The sequence below is a fragment of the Pseudopipra pipra genome, chromosome 9, assembly GCF_036250125.1.
Source record: "Pseudopipra pipra isolate bDixPip1 chromosome 9, bDixPip1.hap1, whole genome shotgun sequence".
Classification (NCBI taxonomy): domain Eukaryota; kingdom Metazoa; phylum Chordata; class Aves; order Passeriformes; family Pipridae; genus Pseudopipra; species Pseudopipra pipra.
Window position 1 is genome coordinate 31,482,261 of NC_087557.1, and position 16,934 is coordinate 31,499,194.

At 42.6% G+C, this 16,934-nt stretch overlaps 2 protein-coding genes across 4 annotated transcripts in view; both read left to right on the top strand.

Annotated features, from left to right (window-relative positions):
- Positions 1-46: 46 nt before the first annotated feature.
- SAMD13 (sterile alpha motif domain containing 13) lies at positions 47-15,024 on the top strand. 3 transcript variants are annotated; one of them, XM_064663929.1, is made up of 5 exons: positions 47-535; positions 815-904; positions 4,242-4,326; positions 8,451-8,562; positions 13,747-15,024. In XM_064663929.1, the coding sequence occupies exons 2-5, from the start codon at positions 883-885 to the stop codon at positions 13,888-13,890; spliced, it is 363 nt and encodes a 120-aa protein (XP_064519999.1). In that variant the 5' UTR covers positions 47-535; positions 815-882; the 3' UTR covers positions 13,891-15,024. The 3 variants fall into 3 exon arrangements, with proteins under 3 accessions (XP_064519999.1, XP_064520000.1, XP_064520001.1); XM_064663930.1 differs by lacking the exon at positions 47-535 and having other exon boundaries at positions 622-904; XM_064663931.1 differs by lacking the exons at positions 47-535; positions 815-904 and adding an exon at positions 2,810-2,923.
- DNASE2B (deoxyribonuclease 2 beta) overlaps positions 8,451-16,934 on the top strand; it is a 35,205-nt gene continuing 26,721 nt past the window's right edge. The window contains exon 1 of the mRNA XM_064663928.1: positions 8,451-8,562. The gene's annotated coding sequence lies outside the window, so the exon portion shown is untranslated. The remainder of the gene's footprint in view (positions 8,563-16,934) is intronic.

Sequence of the window (16,934 nt, forward strand, 5' to 3'; positions counted from 1 at the left end):
CCGTGAGGTGAAGGGAGGACCCGCCGGGAGGGGAAGGGCCCCGCTCCCGGCAACCCCCGCGCCGCGGTGAGGGCGGCCCGTGTCCCGGCCCGTCCTGCTGAGGGCACCGAGCGGGCGGGCCGTGGTGGCAAAGGAATATCTATTTTATACAGGGATACGGCCCATTCTGCTCTGCATAAGGCTAGCTTTTGGAGGGCGGCTTCCCTCAGTGGGAAACCACGCAAGTCCTGCGTTGTTTCCTCATTCAGCTTTCCCTGTGTTTAACCATGTTTCTACCCAGGACACTGGAATAAGGAAGGTTTAAAGGGCTTTACTTAGCTCTGGGGGAGCTGAAACTCAGTATCCACTGCACAACTAACAGGGCGCTACACTCTGCCACATGCATGGTGCATTTTGTCTTCATCTACTGTTTTCATTGGCAGGGACAAAAAAATGATAGCCTTTTCTGGCCTTTTCCAATACCCAGAAAACAGGGTCGACTGGTGTCCGATACCTGCGCTGAGCTCTGTGTGTTTCCCCCGTGTGACAGCAGAAGGTGAGACACAGTCAGTCAGGGCTACCAACCCTGGTCTCACTTTGTTCCCTTGCACAGCTTGGAAACTGTTGTTGGTTGTTTTTTTTTTTTGCCAGAAGTGGGATGCAAATAGTCAAACAAAAGACTAATTCGCTTTTCTGTTTTGTCTCCCTCCAGACGTAATTTCATTATAATTAAATTACCCTACCCCAATGAATGAAAATACAAGCCACAGATTATATTCTGCATTGAATTTTTCCATAACCCATTTTATTAAAATTCCTCTCTTTGCTGTTCAAGGTCCTCTAGAAGAAACGCATGTACTGTGTGAGCCTCACTTTAAATACTCAAAGAATTAATTGAAGAACATGATGGAAGGAAGGGGAGAGTGTGAGTAAAATAACTCATTTATATTTGTATCCTCAAATGTCAGTTCATTACCAAAGTTAGAAACCAGCTGATGCAGAAAACTCATTATGGCCTCATTCAGAATGCTTATTTCTTGAGAAACAGAAAAGAATTGCCTTGCTTGGCTTACTTGTCCAACACAAATATGCCATGTTTTACAGTATGCTTTGGGATGTGAACTAAAGAGGGTTTTCTTTAGGGTGCACTACATTTAATACTCTGTTTATCTTGTTTATCTGCATTTATTTAAATCCAAAGGAGTGAGGACTGTCACTGCTCTCTGTTCTCAACACTTCTGTTGATGCTTGAGTGCTGTTATTTGCACAGTTTTTACAAGCTTTGGTTATTTATTTAACAGCGTATGTCAGACAAAATGAAGTGGTTGGGGAAGTCATGTCTGCAGTCCTTTGCACAGAAGTCCAGTTTTCTGGTGATTTTAGTGCTGTGATCACCCATATCTGCGCATAATTGAGTTTTTTCAGCTGGATCGATCCACCACTTGTTCTGGATGTCACGGAGTTTCTGTTGGAGCTTGCTGCATGCAAGACAAAAGGCTGCTTTTCTTACGTGACAGGATGGCAGTGCAAGGTGTGCTTGGTGAGCAGATCTCTTCTTCTCCAACAATTCCTGGATCTCTTGACTGTTTTCATCAAACCGGTCCTTGTTCTTCTTGAAGGAGAACCCTAAGGATTCTTCAGAGGACTGCAGGATGCTGTTTTTAATATGGTGCCAAAGTGTTTCAGGAGAGGCATCTGTAGAATCGATGGAATGGTTTTTGAGCCTAGTTTGAAGATCTGCCTGGAATCTGTCTCTCACTGTGGCTGATTGGAGACTGTTAACTTGGAGTCTCCTCCTTGGGATGCTGCCCCTTTTAGGTTTGAATGTGAGACTGAAGTTGAGTTTACAGCGCACCAGCCGATGGTCTGTTTGGCATTCTGCACTGGGCATCACACGGGTATGGAGGACATCGCGGACATCTCTCCGTCGCATCAGGACATAATCAATGAGGTGCCAATGCTTAGATCTGGGGTGCATCCAGGTTGTCTTCAGACTGTTTTTCTGCTGAAAGATAGTGTTAGTGATGGTGAGCTGTTGCTCCGCACAGAATTCCAGCAGAAGTCGACCATTATCGTTGCAGTTTCCAACACCACGCTTGCCTAATACTCCTTTCCAGGCTTCAAAGTTCTTTCCCACTCTGGCATTGAAATCACCAAGGATAACAATCTTATCATCTGCAGGCACCTTTTGGGTAAGGCGGCGCAGGTCGGTGTAAAATTTATCTTTTTTGGCAGAGTCAGCTTGGAGAGTTGGGGCATATATACTAAAGAGGACAACGTGTTGCTTGTTGTTTAGTGGAAGGCATAGGGAGATAATGCGGTCAGAGTGACCTGTCGGCAGATTTTCGAGTTTAGGAACAACAGAATTTTTAATCATGAAGCCTACACCCGAGAGATGCCTTTCGGTTCTGGGTTTACCTGACCAAAAGAGTGTGTAACCGGCACCGTGTTCTCTAAGGCTGCCTTCCTCATGGAGACGAACTTCACTGAGAGCGGCAGTGTCGCTCGGTAGGAGTAGAAATGTCCACACGGAGGTCCCAAGGCACTCAGGTCCCGAACCGGGAGCGGAGCGCTGCTCCCCGTGTGCCGCCGGCAGGTCGGCCCCGCCGTGCCCGCACGCCCCGGCGCTGCTCGAGGCTGCCCCGCAGGTACGCGCTGCCGGCAGCGCCGCGGGGGCGTCGCTCGCTCCCTGCCCGCCCCGCTCCGTGCCCGGGCTGCCGGAGCCCCGGGGGAGCCCCGCCGCTCCCGGCGGGCGCGGCCCCGCGGCGCGGCGCCTTTAAGGCGGCGGCCATGACGCGGGCGGGCCCGTCACGGCCCGGGCGGGGCCGCGCCCGCCGCCGCTCGGAGCCGCCGCGCAGCGCCCGCTGCCGCCGGGGGGGCGGGGGCCGCGGGCTCCGGCGCTCCGCAGCAGCCGGGGACCATGCACTGGTTTAGTTGCTCGTAGGTAGGTTTTTCTGCCTCGCTTCCCCCGCCCCAGGCAGAGCTGACGATGCGGTGCAGGCGAGCGGGCGCGGGGGTGCCCGTGACACGGTGAACGGGTGTCACAGCCCCGGCGGGGCCGCGGGGAAGGGCAGCCCCGGGGGCTCCGCGGGCGGTGCCCGCCCCGAGCTCGGGGGGCGCCGGGAGCTGCGCGGCCGCGGAGCGGGGGCGTCCGGCAGGTAGTGCGGTGCGGGTGTCGCCTGCAGTCACCTCAGGTGAACCAAGAAGTGATTCGGGGCAAGACGTGGAGTTGTTCGGTCAGCGCTGCAGCAAGCATCTTTTCGATTAGTTTGTTACTGTCTTCTTGGTGCTTTACGTGATGTTTAATAAAGGATCCTTTTTTTTTTTTTTTTTTTTTAACAGCAGTGTTAATAGCAGTTCTCTATTTTTGCAAAGTTTTAGCTGAGGAGCATGATTTCCCTGTTATGTACTTCCCAGAGCTTGTGCCATTTCACTGGCATCCATTAATGCTACACAGCAAGAACATCCTGAGTCCTTGGTCAGTTCTCTGGTGCTCTCTAAAACAGAAATGGCTTACTTGAGAACAGAAAGGAAAGGCTCGGGTCATTTCTGCGTGTTTTGTGGAGTGGTGGAAAAAGCTATGTGGTGAAAGTACTGCAGCACGCAGTGAGGAGGGAAATTAATGGGATTTTCTCCTCTGTGCTTCATGTGCTCCTTCCCTTTTTGGAGTTTGATATACTATACCTATAAAAGAAGCTAGCGCAGGAAGGATGGTCTTAGGGATAAGATACTGATGTAAGCCTCAGGAGCTTGGTGCTCAATTAGTAATTCTGCTTACCCTTTTTATGTGTGAGATGGGCAAAAATGACTGTGCTCGTCTGTATCCCAGAGTGCCCATTTGTAAAGCAAGGCTATGATTTCCAAACCTCTCTAAGGATAAGATCGTGCGTCTGTTTGGACCCCTCACAGGCTGACTGAAGGCCTGTTAAGCTCTCTTGATACGCAGCTGTATATTGTAGGTCAGTCTCCATGTATATGAATATATAATTTGATCAATATTTTAACACTTAAAAAGGATCAAACTCCTTGATTTTCAGGCAATAAATATTTCTTGTGTTTGAAGCACAGGTCAACTTTTTTCTAGTTCATTAGCTCCTGTTGGCTTTGCCAAGCTTCTGAGAAAATCAGTCTTTGACAGCACTGTTGCTCTCAGGTGGAAACATGCTTGTGTCCCTGTAGAATGCTTGTTTCTGTTACATTATGTTGTTCTTGTCATACTAGCAATAATTACACACTGCTTTTTTCCCCTCCCTATTAATCAGTTGCTGAAGTAAAAGAAGCCTCTATCCTCCCCATGCTAATTGTTGACATGGAAAACAAGGAAAATGGCTCTCTGGATGTCAAAAAGTAAGTGAATTCGAAGTGTTCCATTTCTGTAAACAGGACATGGATTTCGAATGTAGTTTTCCTTTGACCTAATGTGATTGGCAACTGTGGGTGTCTCCATCTTTGCTCATTTCAAACCTTGTCTGTTCTAAACTATTTCTATTGTATTTCAACTTTGAAATAGAAGACTCTAGGGCACTGAGTTGCTTAGAGGAGGTGTGTGGAAGGACTGTATAGCAGTGGAGAGATGTAGAAGCTGGTAACTTGAGTTAGGAGTACACCTTCCTCCATTAATTTTTTTTCCTCTCAACTAGAGAAAGTGGTAGCACTGTAACCAATATTCTACCTCTGCTCACCTGTGTGCTCATGGCTTTTGCAGAACCAGTGCCTAATGGAGAGAAGTGTCCTGTGTGGAAATCTGCTTTCTGTCTCATTCAGAAAGACATACGCCCTTCTCTGCTGTCAGCCCACCTGTCTAGTGGCTGAGAAGTAGCAGCAGCATATCACTCAGTGTCAGTTCTCTTCTGAAACAGATATCTTAAGCTGTTTCTTGGAGAAGCCCTAAACTGCCGGGTTTTTACTTCAGACCTATGATGGGAATAAGACAGATATGGTGTGCACTGCTCTACTGTTTCCTTTTATGTGGTAAACTGCAGGTTAAGGAATAGGGACTGTTTTGTAGGCATTTACTTATCCTTAAAGGTCAGAAATTCTTGGATTAGGACTAGCAATTTTGAATGAAGCCATGATCTGAGAAGTGAAGTTCTGTGTGGAAAAATCTGGCCTTGCTGCTTTATGGTTATAGAAGCCATGCTGAGATAGATGTACACATATGCATGTATATTAAAAGAAAAAAAAAACCCAACAACAAACCACAAAGAAAGATACTAGAGTGCGTTCTTTGTCTGTCCTCTCGAACTGCAGCACTTCTGCGCAGCTGCAGCTCATTCTTCTCCTTCAGATCCCTTTTACATAAGCCATCCAAGACAACAAGACAATGCTTAGGCTACCAGGCACTAGAGTAATATCAATAATAATAACGGTCACTTCAGGATGCTGATAAAACACCTGATTATGACACAGCATCAAAAGATCTGATGGCAGCCATTAAAATCAGCGTCCTGCCCCTTCACTTGAGATGCTGGCTATACCACACCAACATAAAGAGCATTTTCCTATTCAGTGACTGTGAATGGATTATTGTGTATGTCCCTCAGAAGCCACCTTCAGTTGACAGTCTGGCTTCTACAATGAGTACTCTGGTGGGAGGAGAAGGGTCGCAGTCAAAGCAAGGACAGTTCACATTTAATCATATTCCCCAAGGCTTCAGTGAAAAAGGCTCAAATACTGATTGCTAAGGTGGCTTTTTAGAATGGATGGGAAATGTAATTAAACTGATCAGGGCTGTGGTTTCTAGATGAATATATATAGTATGTTTGTGTGCTTATCTACAAAGGAAGTATTTGACACTTTGTTGAAGTGGTTATAAATAGCTTGGATAAAATCTGTTTGTTCTCAGCTATGGCTTTTCAGACTTTGCTGCTTCTGCCACATGATGGCAATAAAGGCACAGGGACACTGGTGAAAAACAGACAAACCTAATCTTTATACGTTGTCAGTGCATCTAGTACCTCCTGTCAAAGCCTAAAATGCCAGTCCTCTTAAGTCCTTTTACAGCATCCAGGATGTCAGGCATAAAGCAATGTATGGCTAAGCTATGGATGTTATATGTTCACTTTCCTTGTTTAAAGAATAGAGCCATGTCAACAGCAGGGCAAGGAGGAGACTGTTAAAGTGCTAAATGAGCATCTGTGTGGGTAGATGGGTTAAAATCCAGCCAGCCTCCAGCAGTCTGCCACATCCTTCCAGTCTTCTGCAGCTGTAGCTGTGGAAATTGGCTCCACTCGAGGTCCAGCATGATGCTATTCCTTGAGGAAGGAACTTGCAATTATTTCCTGCAATTAGTTAATGACAGAGATAGAGCCCCTGAAGTCACTGCAGTTGGGCCTGGGATGGGGCTGGACCAAGCTGTAGTTCCCTAGTGATAAAATAAAAGCTACAAAAAAACCCCAACACACCTGGGCTGATAAAAAACTGTGGGAAGGAGGGTTTGGGACCATATTTAACTTGAAATTAAAATGTTTGGAGAAGTAAGCAAATTATGGTCAGGATGTATTTTTACAGATTGAACTTTTTATTTGCTGTTTAGGAAGGATTAAATTCGGTATCTCCTAGAGTTTTTTCTAATACTGAGTTGTTGAGGTTTTGTTTGTTTATTTTTAAGTAGAAGATGAGTCATTGGAAGTGATAGTTTATAATGTAGGGAAAGTGCAAAGATATAATATAATATAATATAATATAATATAATATAATATAATATAATTCTTCAAATTCTGCTTTTATAAATACGTGTAGATTTTGTGTGGTGTTTTCAACATTTTACTTCTTAGGCTTCAGAATGTGCACAACACTGAAAAATCTTAAGAGAAAGGCATTCTTTGGCTTAAAAAAAATAGAAAGAAAAAAAATGCAGCTCTGATAAGACCAGATAGTCCCATGTTCAATTTTACTGAGTGTTGCTTTCTATGTAATCACAATCAGAGAAGCAATTCATGAAGTAAGTCATTATGTGATGAGCAAAAGTAAGAAACTCTGGTCCTTTGCTTATTGCTCTGAGATATGTGATAAGTGAAAGAAACTGCTTCTAGAAGGCCAAGTGCAGCATAGATTGTGGATGAGTCCCTGCAGTCAGATTTTGTTGCCATATTGACAGGAACATTTCAAGAGTTAGGGGAGATGCAAAAACTGTTGTTTTCAGGAGTCCTCCTTCCCAGGGCTCGGAAAGCTGTAGAAATTGGGATGTTGTAGAAACAGTGATGGGAGGCACTCTGTGTGATTCTGTTTGGCTGGTTTGAAAAATGGTTGACATCCTGATTATTTTGCTGAAAGACGTACAAGTCCAGGCAAGGCAGAGGTGGTGACAGCTGGAAAAGAAAAATTTGGAGGACAGAACAAAAATGGTGTCAGCAGAGTATAATCTGCGTGTCTTTTCCAGCTGGGGCTGTTGAAATCCAAGTCCTGCTGCTCAGCTTCAGCCCTGAAAAGGACAGGATTCTGACTTCTGTCCTGATCTGTACATTTTCAATATTTCTTCATTAGTGTTATGGTTAAGCATGCAGAACAGTGAAAAATATTTGGCATGAACTTCAGGACTTTCAGTTGGAGAAACATGTTAGAGAAACTCTTTGATGTCTTGCTCTTCATCCTCATAAATCCCAATAGAAAAGGCAATCAAGCTCACTGTGTGTCTTTTACCAAGAATTTTTAGATACACAAAGGTTATCTTTGTGATATAGTGATTCCAGTTTGAGGAAAAGAAAGGCAGAATAAGGATAGTAATATGAATGTTTGGTTGGTTTTGCTGCTGTGGAAAACATTTGCCTGAGGTTAATCACAGAAGGAATTAATTCTGATTGCATTTAACAGATGTTTTCTCAGATTCATAGTTATTTAGGAAGTCCATAGATTTGTCTGAAGATGAGTCCAAAAACATGAAAAATTTTCTATATTAAGAATAAGTGCAATCATTTGGTGCCTCTTTTTTGTTTTGTTCTGGTTTTCTTTTTTGGGGGGCGATGTTGTTTGTTTGTGTTTTATTATTTGATGTTGTTTTTATAAGGTAAAGATGGTTACCAGTAATTTCTAGCCATGTTACAAGGAAGCCCAGTCTCATCTGGGAAAAGAATAATCGACACACAATTCGTTAGGTACTTGGTAGCCGAAAGCAAGCTGAAGGCTTGAAGGACAGGAATTTGGATCCTCAGTTATGGCAGTCTTCATTCTCCAACAGCAAAGGCAGCGCACTTGTAGGAAGATCCTGACTGAATACCTTTGGCTGATGTGAAGATTCCTATATTTTCTTCTTTTCTGAAGGGAGAGGTACCTGGGAGTTGTCCCCAGCATTAGGTCTTTGACATGGAAAAGAACAGGAATGACTGTTCTGTATCAGGGCAGAGGGAGGTGCGTCCAAGAATACTTTTCCTGCAGAAACAAGGAGGGAGGGGCTGTACGTGTGGTGTGCACAAAGAAGCAGCAGATGTTCTGCACGCATTTAGTGACTACTTGTCTGGATTTTCACTTTGCAGTTCAGTAGAGAACGGGAGACCTCCAGATCCTGCTGACTGGGCTGTTACTGATGTTGTGAATTATTTCAGAACAGCTGGATTTGAAGAACAAGCCAGTGCTTTTCAAGAACAGGTAAACCTGTTATCAAACACCTTCTGACTGCCACCAGTTTCTCATGTTGCATGTTTTTGCCATAGGCCTGACTATATACTGTAAAATGGGAGTGAAAATCTCACATTAATGAGGGAATTTGAGTCTGTTATTGGATGACAATCCATGGGACTATGAACTTTGAGTAATAATATTTTTCTGCAAGCTGTGGCTAATGAGTTGGAGTTTGTTTAAAATAGTCATTAGAAAGATGAGAAATCTAAACAAATTTTCTGGCTTGAACTCAAGTCTTCCTGTACAACACACTCAATTTCATTGTCTTGAATAGTAATTCCCTTCTTTCTTAGTGTATTGTGCAAGTACACTCATGAGTATTTATAAAACATGGGGCTCCTAAGCAACAAGTTTTTTCTGAAGGTGTAGGGTGAAAAAGGGGCTGCTGTGTTACAGTGAACTTGGCAGTACAAGTGAACAGGGAAAGGATAAGTTGGTAGGGGAGCAATGTGTTCGTATGACAGTCTGAGAAAGAGGTTGGGTCTTTGTTTCTGGGCCTTGTAGCTGCTGATGCTGATGGATGGCTTCTTCTGGTAGATTTGATCAGCAAAGAGCTTAACAGTCATATGGCCCCTTGTAACTCACCTGCCAGCAAACTGGTAAAGGGAGCAGAATAGGGAAGTCAGCTTACTTGGCCTACAGCCCACCTGTTCCATAGGGGAGTAACTTACATCTCCAGATTGTCAGTTCAGCACCTTCCCTGATAAATCTGTAGGTTTAAGTGCAACTACCAGGAAATTAGTCACCAACATTTGTACTTAGTTATCAAAACAGATGTCTTGACCTTCCAAGGCAGTGGGCTAGTGCAAGTTATTGGCAGCTTTGCAGGGACACTGTGCATCTCATATGAAATAACATCGTTGATCAGGTTAATGTTGCTGCCCTTCAGCACTGTGTCTGTGAAATCCCATCTGAGTGTAACTGATGAATATAATGAAGTATCTTTTGTATCTTTATTCTTGGGGTTGAAAAGCCTGCCATTGGGTGATTCTCTGGCAAGTTGCAGATGAAGGTTCTTTCTCCAGCTGCTACTCATTCTTCAGAATTTGAAGATGGGTAAACAGACCAAAAAAGAAAACGTTTGAGTGTGTCCATTCCTTTATACCAGCATCCATGTCTCCTCAACAGCTCTGGAAATGTGGCTTAAAAACCCACACAGACAAAGTGATTGTGGCCTCTGGGAGTTTTTATCTTGTACTGACAGATACTTCTGACTTTCATCAAATATCTTAACCTCTCTGCACCTCAGCTGGCTTGTCAATAATACTGCAGTAATTACTACTGATCTTTCAGCAGCAAGGTGAGGCTGACTCACGAGTTTTGGCAAAGCAATTTGCAACAGCCTTATGGAAAACAGCAGGGAAGTGGAGTGTAAAGGTTTTACTAGTATTCTGCAGTGAGGGCAAGTGGCTTCAGTACGATAACTGAGGACTCTGCTAGGATAGGCATGTGCAGAAATGTGGCTGTGATTCCACTGCCAGTGTCACTTTATGCTAAAGCCTTGGAGACAGAGGCAGACAGCTGCCACCAGGATGTGGCTAGGAGCTGTGGGATGGACAATCACTGCAGAAGTCATTGCCACTTCTTTGCCCCTCCTTTCCATTAGCAGCACAAGGAGCAGCAAGTACCTGGTTCTACATAGCAGCTCTGCCAGCCTGTTCCCTGTCTGGATCAGAAACAGCCCCATAAACAACCCTATCCCTAACCTCTTACCAGTGGTGGTGTTCAGTTTCTTCTACACTATTTACTAGCCACTAACTTTAACTCTGTCTTCTTATGATCTGTTATCAGGATCTTCCAGGTATGGCAGTGCAGACAGGTTCAGTTTGAATCCCAGCCATGCTCTGTCTATAGAGCACCAGTCATGCAGCCGAAGTTTTGGCCATCTCTGTTTTCCTCTGCCATTTGCATGGGCCCCTAGAAACCAGATCTGCTACTGCCCTGACTATGTACTGGAAAAAGAATGAGGTTGTAAGTGGTAAAGGAAAGTATTCAGTCACCTACAACACTGGGAAATTGTTTACCACTGAACTGCTTTGGTAGGGGTAGCACAATGGTTTCCTTACAAAACATCCATAGCCCAGAATGTAATCTGTTATTATGTTCAGGTTTTACACAACAGTAGCAAAGTCCAACTTTCTTTTGATGAATCTGAATACATCTGGACTTGCCTAAAACAAGTGACTCAAAAAATTTTTAAGACCTGAATTTGTCTTACAATATTTTAAGGACTATGAGAAGACATTTTAAGAGCTGCAGAATGTTTTATTAAAACCGTATTGTAAGTGCTGGTAAGGAGTGATTGTTGTATGATGATCATACCTTATTCCTTCTTGGAGTTCCACTGATGTCAGCAAATCAAAAGAGCTCACTGATAAAAACACATTCAACTCAAAGATGCTGCCCAGTAATAAAAAATCATAACATCAGCAAGCAAATCAGACAAGCCAAGAAGTTGAGGATACCTAAAGAGGGAGGAATACCAGATGCAGGGTGAAGGTGTGAACACTTTCAAAGAAATGCTGCCTGCCAGCATGTGGCTGGGCTTTCTCTAGGAGCCCTGGGAGCAGAGGGGGCTGTAGCTCACTCCAAGACTGAAGCTGTTTGAAAGTCTCAAGACATGCTAGTGCTGTGACCTTTGTTATTGCCCATGTGGCTTCTTACCCATTAGTCCTGCGATAGCCAGATAAGCCCAGTGCTGGTTTCCTGGCCTCACTGCAGTCCCTTACCCGAAGGGAATCTGGGGTTTGGTACCAGCTGGTGTCCACTGTTGCTTTCTGGCAGAGCCACGGCACAGAGGAGTGTGGGAACATGCTGGCTGCCATGCTTTCACGTGGCCTGTGCTGTAAAACCTTGCAGTTCTCAGAGAGGGCAGAAGGAGTGGTGGGAGGACTTGAAGCTTAACCAGTCCTCTGTTTTTTTTGCTGAAGACAATATTCAACTGCTGTTGAGATCATCCAGGCACAGTGGGAAATTACTGTTAGCTCTAGTTGTGCAGAGGTGTCTCTCTGCAGGTAACATAAAAAAAGGCATACTGAAAGCTGGCATTGAAGTTGCATCCCCCTCAAAAAATACAGAAAATAGGCAAGTAGCAGAGAAGAAATCAGAGAAGTCACTAAAGCATACAAAATCTTACCTGGTGCCAAAAAATGGAGTAACTGTGACAATTCTGCAGAAGCATGTTTATGTGGAAACTTAAAGGAAGTGGAAGAGGTAAAGCTTACAATACACACAAAGATATAAAATGCTTGAACTCTGAATACATAATCACTCATTTCTACACAGATGTTAAAGAATCAGTTTTCTATTCAATGAAAGCTTTAATAGTTACCAGCACTTCTAGAAATCACAGGGAACCCTGTAGAAGAAGAAGGGGAAGGAATAGATGCTTTTTTCCTATTCTTGGAGTTTCTCCTGTTCCAGGTACTGGATTTACTTCATTGGGATCCTACCAAGCTGGAGGCTGTTCTTCCTCCATAGCATCGTTGAACAGCAGCAGAAAAGCAACTTCAGATCGGTCATAGCAATGAGCAAAATACTCACTGGTGTCAAAATTCCCACAGAAAGAATTGTGACGAGTGGAAAAGAGAGGATAGAAACTGGTTTTAACCATTAACATTCTCCACAGTAATTGGAAAGAGACCTGCTCTAATTGGGTAAAAAGTTATTGGAAACTTTTTTTCTTTTAGACATAATGTTACTTTGTGCTCCTCTGAGGGATTAACAGTCTTATGTATCCTGGGGGTATTGTAAAGAAATTCCACTTTCAGTTGATCTTTGACTGTACTGTGGTTTGTCCATGTATTTTGTATTTATAAACTTTATCGAATTGTAAGAGAGATCAGTCTGGACAAATTCATGCTGAACTGTAATATGTATCTTCCTCTTTTCATGTTGACTTCTAATCAAGAATGGGATCTCTAACATTTCCAAGACAACATTTAATATTCCTAAGGAACATGCTGCAGTTTGATAAATTGATGTGTGACATTTATAATACTTATAAAAATACTAAATTTTGGCAATATATTAGAGGACAACAACAATATGCCAGCATTTGAATTCATTGTTGGCTATTGATAACAAATCCAACACTTAACAGTGGGGGTTTCCTTAATTAAAAGTAAAAAAAGAATGCAACAGCAGAGTGAAGTCCAGTGCAGGAGAATGCCAGATAAGGCTTCTTTGGGCTGTGATGCCCTTTGGAGGTCTGGCTGTGTTATGAGACACCAATCAATGCATTGTTGTGTAGCTGTAACTCCTGTTTCTGGAGTAGTGCAGTGTCACTGAACTGTAGGAATGTGTGACGAAAAGGATGATCCCGTGTCTAAAATGGAGGAGGGAGTTGAGGGATGTGGATTCTTTCTTTTCCATTTTGACCTTTGAAAAGTCATTTAGAGGTAGTTTTCAAACATATGACAAGGTTTTGAGATGGAAAAAAGCTCCAAAGCCTACAGGATTTCTAACCTAAACAGGTCAGAAGGTCAAGGTCTGAGAGAAAAAAGTGCCACCGTATCTCGGATTTACAAATTATATTTAAGCAGGAAAGTGTACGGGTTGTTGAGACCTCAGCTGGCAAGTTGCCACTTTTCTCCTCCTCCCTTGTAAGTGGAGGAAGAGAAGTTACCTCAGAGTGTCAAGCTCCAGTTAGGCCCTTCTGAAATTTCTGATTGCAAGAGTCTTCTCTTTGTTTTCCCCCACAAGATGCATGGGAAGGTTGGCCTTTTAAAGAAGGCACCTGAAGTTATTAGCAGATACTGATGAGCCTAAACTTGCATGTTGCTGTCAATAGTAATTCTGAAATGCACTTAGTAAGCTGCCTTCTTAAGGGTTTCCTTCCCTTAATGGCTGATAATTAGGCAATCTGCACTTGTAGCTATTAATTTGAAAGAGGTTTACGAGGAGGGAATTTTGAAATTAGGCTTATTTGAATTTTTTGCTTGACTAAATAGTATTTATACCTTTAGTCAGCACAGGTGAACCACTTGAAAAGCAGACAGCAGAATTTAGCAGCTATAAACATGGCTTCAGGAAAATAAGGCTGCTATTTCTTTTCTGACTGATTCTCTGTAGTAGTCTTTTGTTGCATGACTATTCTCATCTGTTAGATGTGTACATTTGTCTTTATCAACTCTTTAATTCTTCTTATAGGAAATTGATGGCAAATCATTACTGTTGATGACAAGAAATGATGTACTGACTGGACTTTCATTAAAACTGGGGCCTGCGCTGAAAATCTATGAATATCACGTAAAACCTCTACAGACACAACATCTAAAGAACAACTCTTTGTAGCGAATTGTCTCATTGGGGTCATGTTGTACCTCAAAGGAAAAATAAGCAATTTGGTTTCATGTGATGGAACTTTGTAAAGAGGGAATATATCTATTAAGAGTTTAAACCAAATTACAATATATATCCTATTGGATAGAGTTGGCAATATACTATATACTGAGTCTGAACTGAGAGAGGTGGTGTGTATTTTTTACATAGTACATAATGATTTTCTCTTTTAGGAAGTGTCAGTCAGCATGTTGAGATAGCCACATCACTGTATCCAGAACAAAAGGGAGGTATGTCATTCTCATTTTTGAGCCAGACAAGTTCTTGATTTCATTAATTGAAATACAAAAAAAAAAAAAAAATAAAACCAACCCCAAATAAAGTTTACAGGCATCTTTAGGAGAGAGAAACCAGTTAAAGTAGGTTTTAGTTTACACTGAAGACCTATTAAAATTATTCCTACTTTTAATTTTAGGAGGGACTGACACTTGCCAAGTCACCCTTTTTTGCAGAGGGTCCTATTTTGACCTTATTAAGGTTTACTCGTGGTATGCTGCAATGTTTAAAGCTGTACATACAACTAACATAACTCCTTCGATAGCAGAAGGTGTTGCTGACAGGTGAAACTGGGTTGTGTATTTTTTGCTGTTCTTTAAATTTTCAACTTGTTTTCACCTGTTTTTAATAGTAGTCCAATGTAAAATATAGTTGGTTTTTAAAGGTTTGTGTTCCTTTGCAAACAACAACAAAAAAAGCTTAATTTTATTTCTTTTTTAATTTATGATTGTTTTCTAACATTATGCAGAAATTTGTAAAAAGTAAAATTCTGCACATTTTTAATACTGTCTGTCTTTGGTGTTGTAATGATTGGGGTTTTTTTAATGCTTTACTTAACAGTTAGAATACTTGTTTTAAGAACTGAAAGAAGCTGTCTCATCACCATACATCTCTGTTAAAAGAGAGTCTTGTTCAATCTGTTTGTACCAGTTCCCTATTTGATAGGTTGCTTGCTATATCCCAATAAAACATTGCTTATGTTTGGATTCAGTTTACAGGTCTTTTACTTTCTCTCTTTCTTTGTTGTGGTTTATTGGAGCTCCTGTTTTTCTCCATTTTCCTATTAAAAAGGTACCAAAATCTACTTAATATTCTATGTTCTTGTGATTACTTTTAACATCACCTACCATGATATTTAAAGATTTAATTATTTTTGCTTTTTCTTATCTGGTGTTCCATAGTGCCGAAGGAGAAGCCCTGATCCCAGTTCACTGCTAGCACCTGTCAGAGTGCTACCTTTACCCCTGTCAGAGCTGCAGAGCTGCTGTGCTAGCCTTGGTACACAGGTGATTTATTTCCCCCCAAACCTCTGGGAGACAGCCCATGGATGGTGCCAAGCCCTGTCTGGGCTCACCATCATCTCTGGCCCAGAGAGCTTTGATAACCCCTGAAACTGGGGTGTGGGGTTGCATCGGTGAGGCTGAGCAAAGAAACCAGAAAGTAGGAAATAAGCATGAGAGTGTGGTGACAGTGGAACTGATGTGGGAGGAAATGGTGAGGGGGTGCAGCTGAGAAGGGAGAAGAGTGCTGCTTTCTGCCAAGTGGGGAAAGGATTCAGGGACAGGAAGGAGGAGCTCCCCTAATCCCCTGCTTAGGTGGTGGCCCTGTCTTCACTCTGACTTGGCCAAGGGCGAGGTGGCTGTTCATGCTACAGCACTCAGAGAGTTGCTTATGGTTTCTGGTGTTGAGATTTGAGAAGGGATAAGGCCATGTTAATGGCTATGCCATAGGTAAAGCTCATGGTATATGCTATAATACATAAACTATATACAGTGGCATGCTTTCTTGTATACTTTCAACCCTTTACATTGTACAACATGTTTATTTGGAATTTGAGACAATAGGATGGAGATGTATTCACCATTTCTTTTTCTGTCCCTTGTACTGTTCTTACTTCAGGTATTGGTCTGTTAGCAGGTTTGTAAGTCACAGTCTGAATTCTGCTTATGATTTTGTTTATAGTGGGTAGTGTCCAGAGGTGCCTACTGGGAGTGGGCATCTTCTGCAAGACTAGATTCAAATAGAGATCATCATTGCTGCCTTGGGGAGTTTTGAGGTATAGTCTGTATCAGACTAATTGTGGACTGCAATTGAAAAATTATATATGAAACTCCTACATATTTTAATATAGAATTAGGTCTGTTTATGAAAAGGATTATGAAAAGCTGCGTGCAGCAGTCTGGACATGCCTACCAGCCCTGTATTTGTAGAATTGTTTTTGGATGAGAATACATAATGCTGTGTTACTGAAGGATTAATTGAATATTCTCTTCTCCATTTGCATGTTTGGTGTGGGATTGACATATTTTGTGGATCTATGGATGACACAGAATTAAAAGTAAAACATATTTATGAGGGAGTAAAAATCTCTTCTGTGCAGACATGAGAGTGCATTTGATGATTACTGAGCACAGTTCTTTCTTTTAATATGTTTTAATGAGCAAATGGATTGCATTCAGAAACATCCAGATTGTATTCCCCTTTTCCTCAGCACCATTGAGTCACACAAGTAAAGGCGTAACAGAAAGCTTGCTGCGAGTGCCAAAGGGAATTTGCAGGATGTTGCTCAAAACTGTGACAATTTTTTTACCATTCCTGATCTTTATTGTAGTTTCCTACGGTTCTCTGAGCTTTCTAATGCTGCTGTTCCCTTTGTGCAGGTCACCGTTCTGGTTTTGTCTCTTACATTCTCCTTGCTGTTTCTGGGAGAACAAAAAAATCTTTTTAGAAGAGACTGGAGGGTTTGAAAGAGGAAGTCAAAGCCAGATTATTTTTAGCTACCATTCCTCTTGCAGAAAACACAGCTGCTGTTGAGATGAGGAAGCGACTGATAGGCATTATTTGGATACCGTGTCAGTACTGCAGCTCTGAGTCCAAGCGCTATGCAGGAATCCAGTTTATGACCCCCTTAAACGTGCCTGCAGCTAGGAGAGTCTCTCTTCCTTAAAAGCCCTCCCTGTGCTTTGGGTGATGGTTAAGCTGCCAGCTCTGACTGCTCA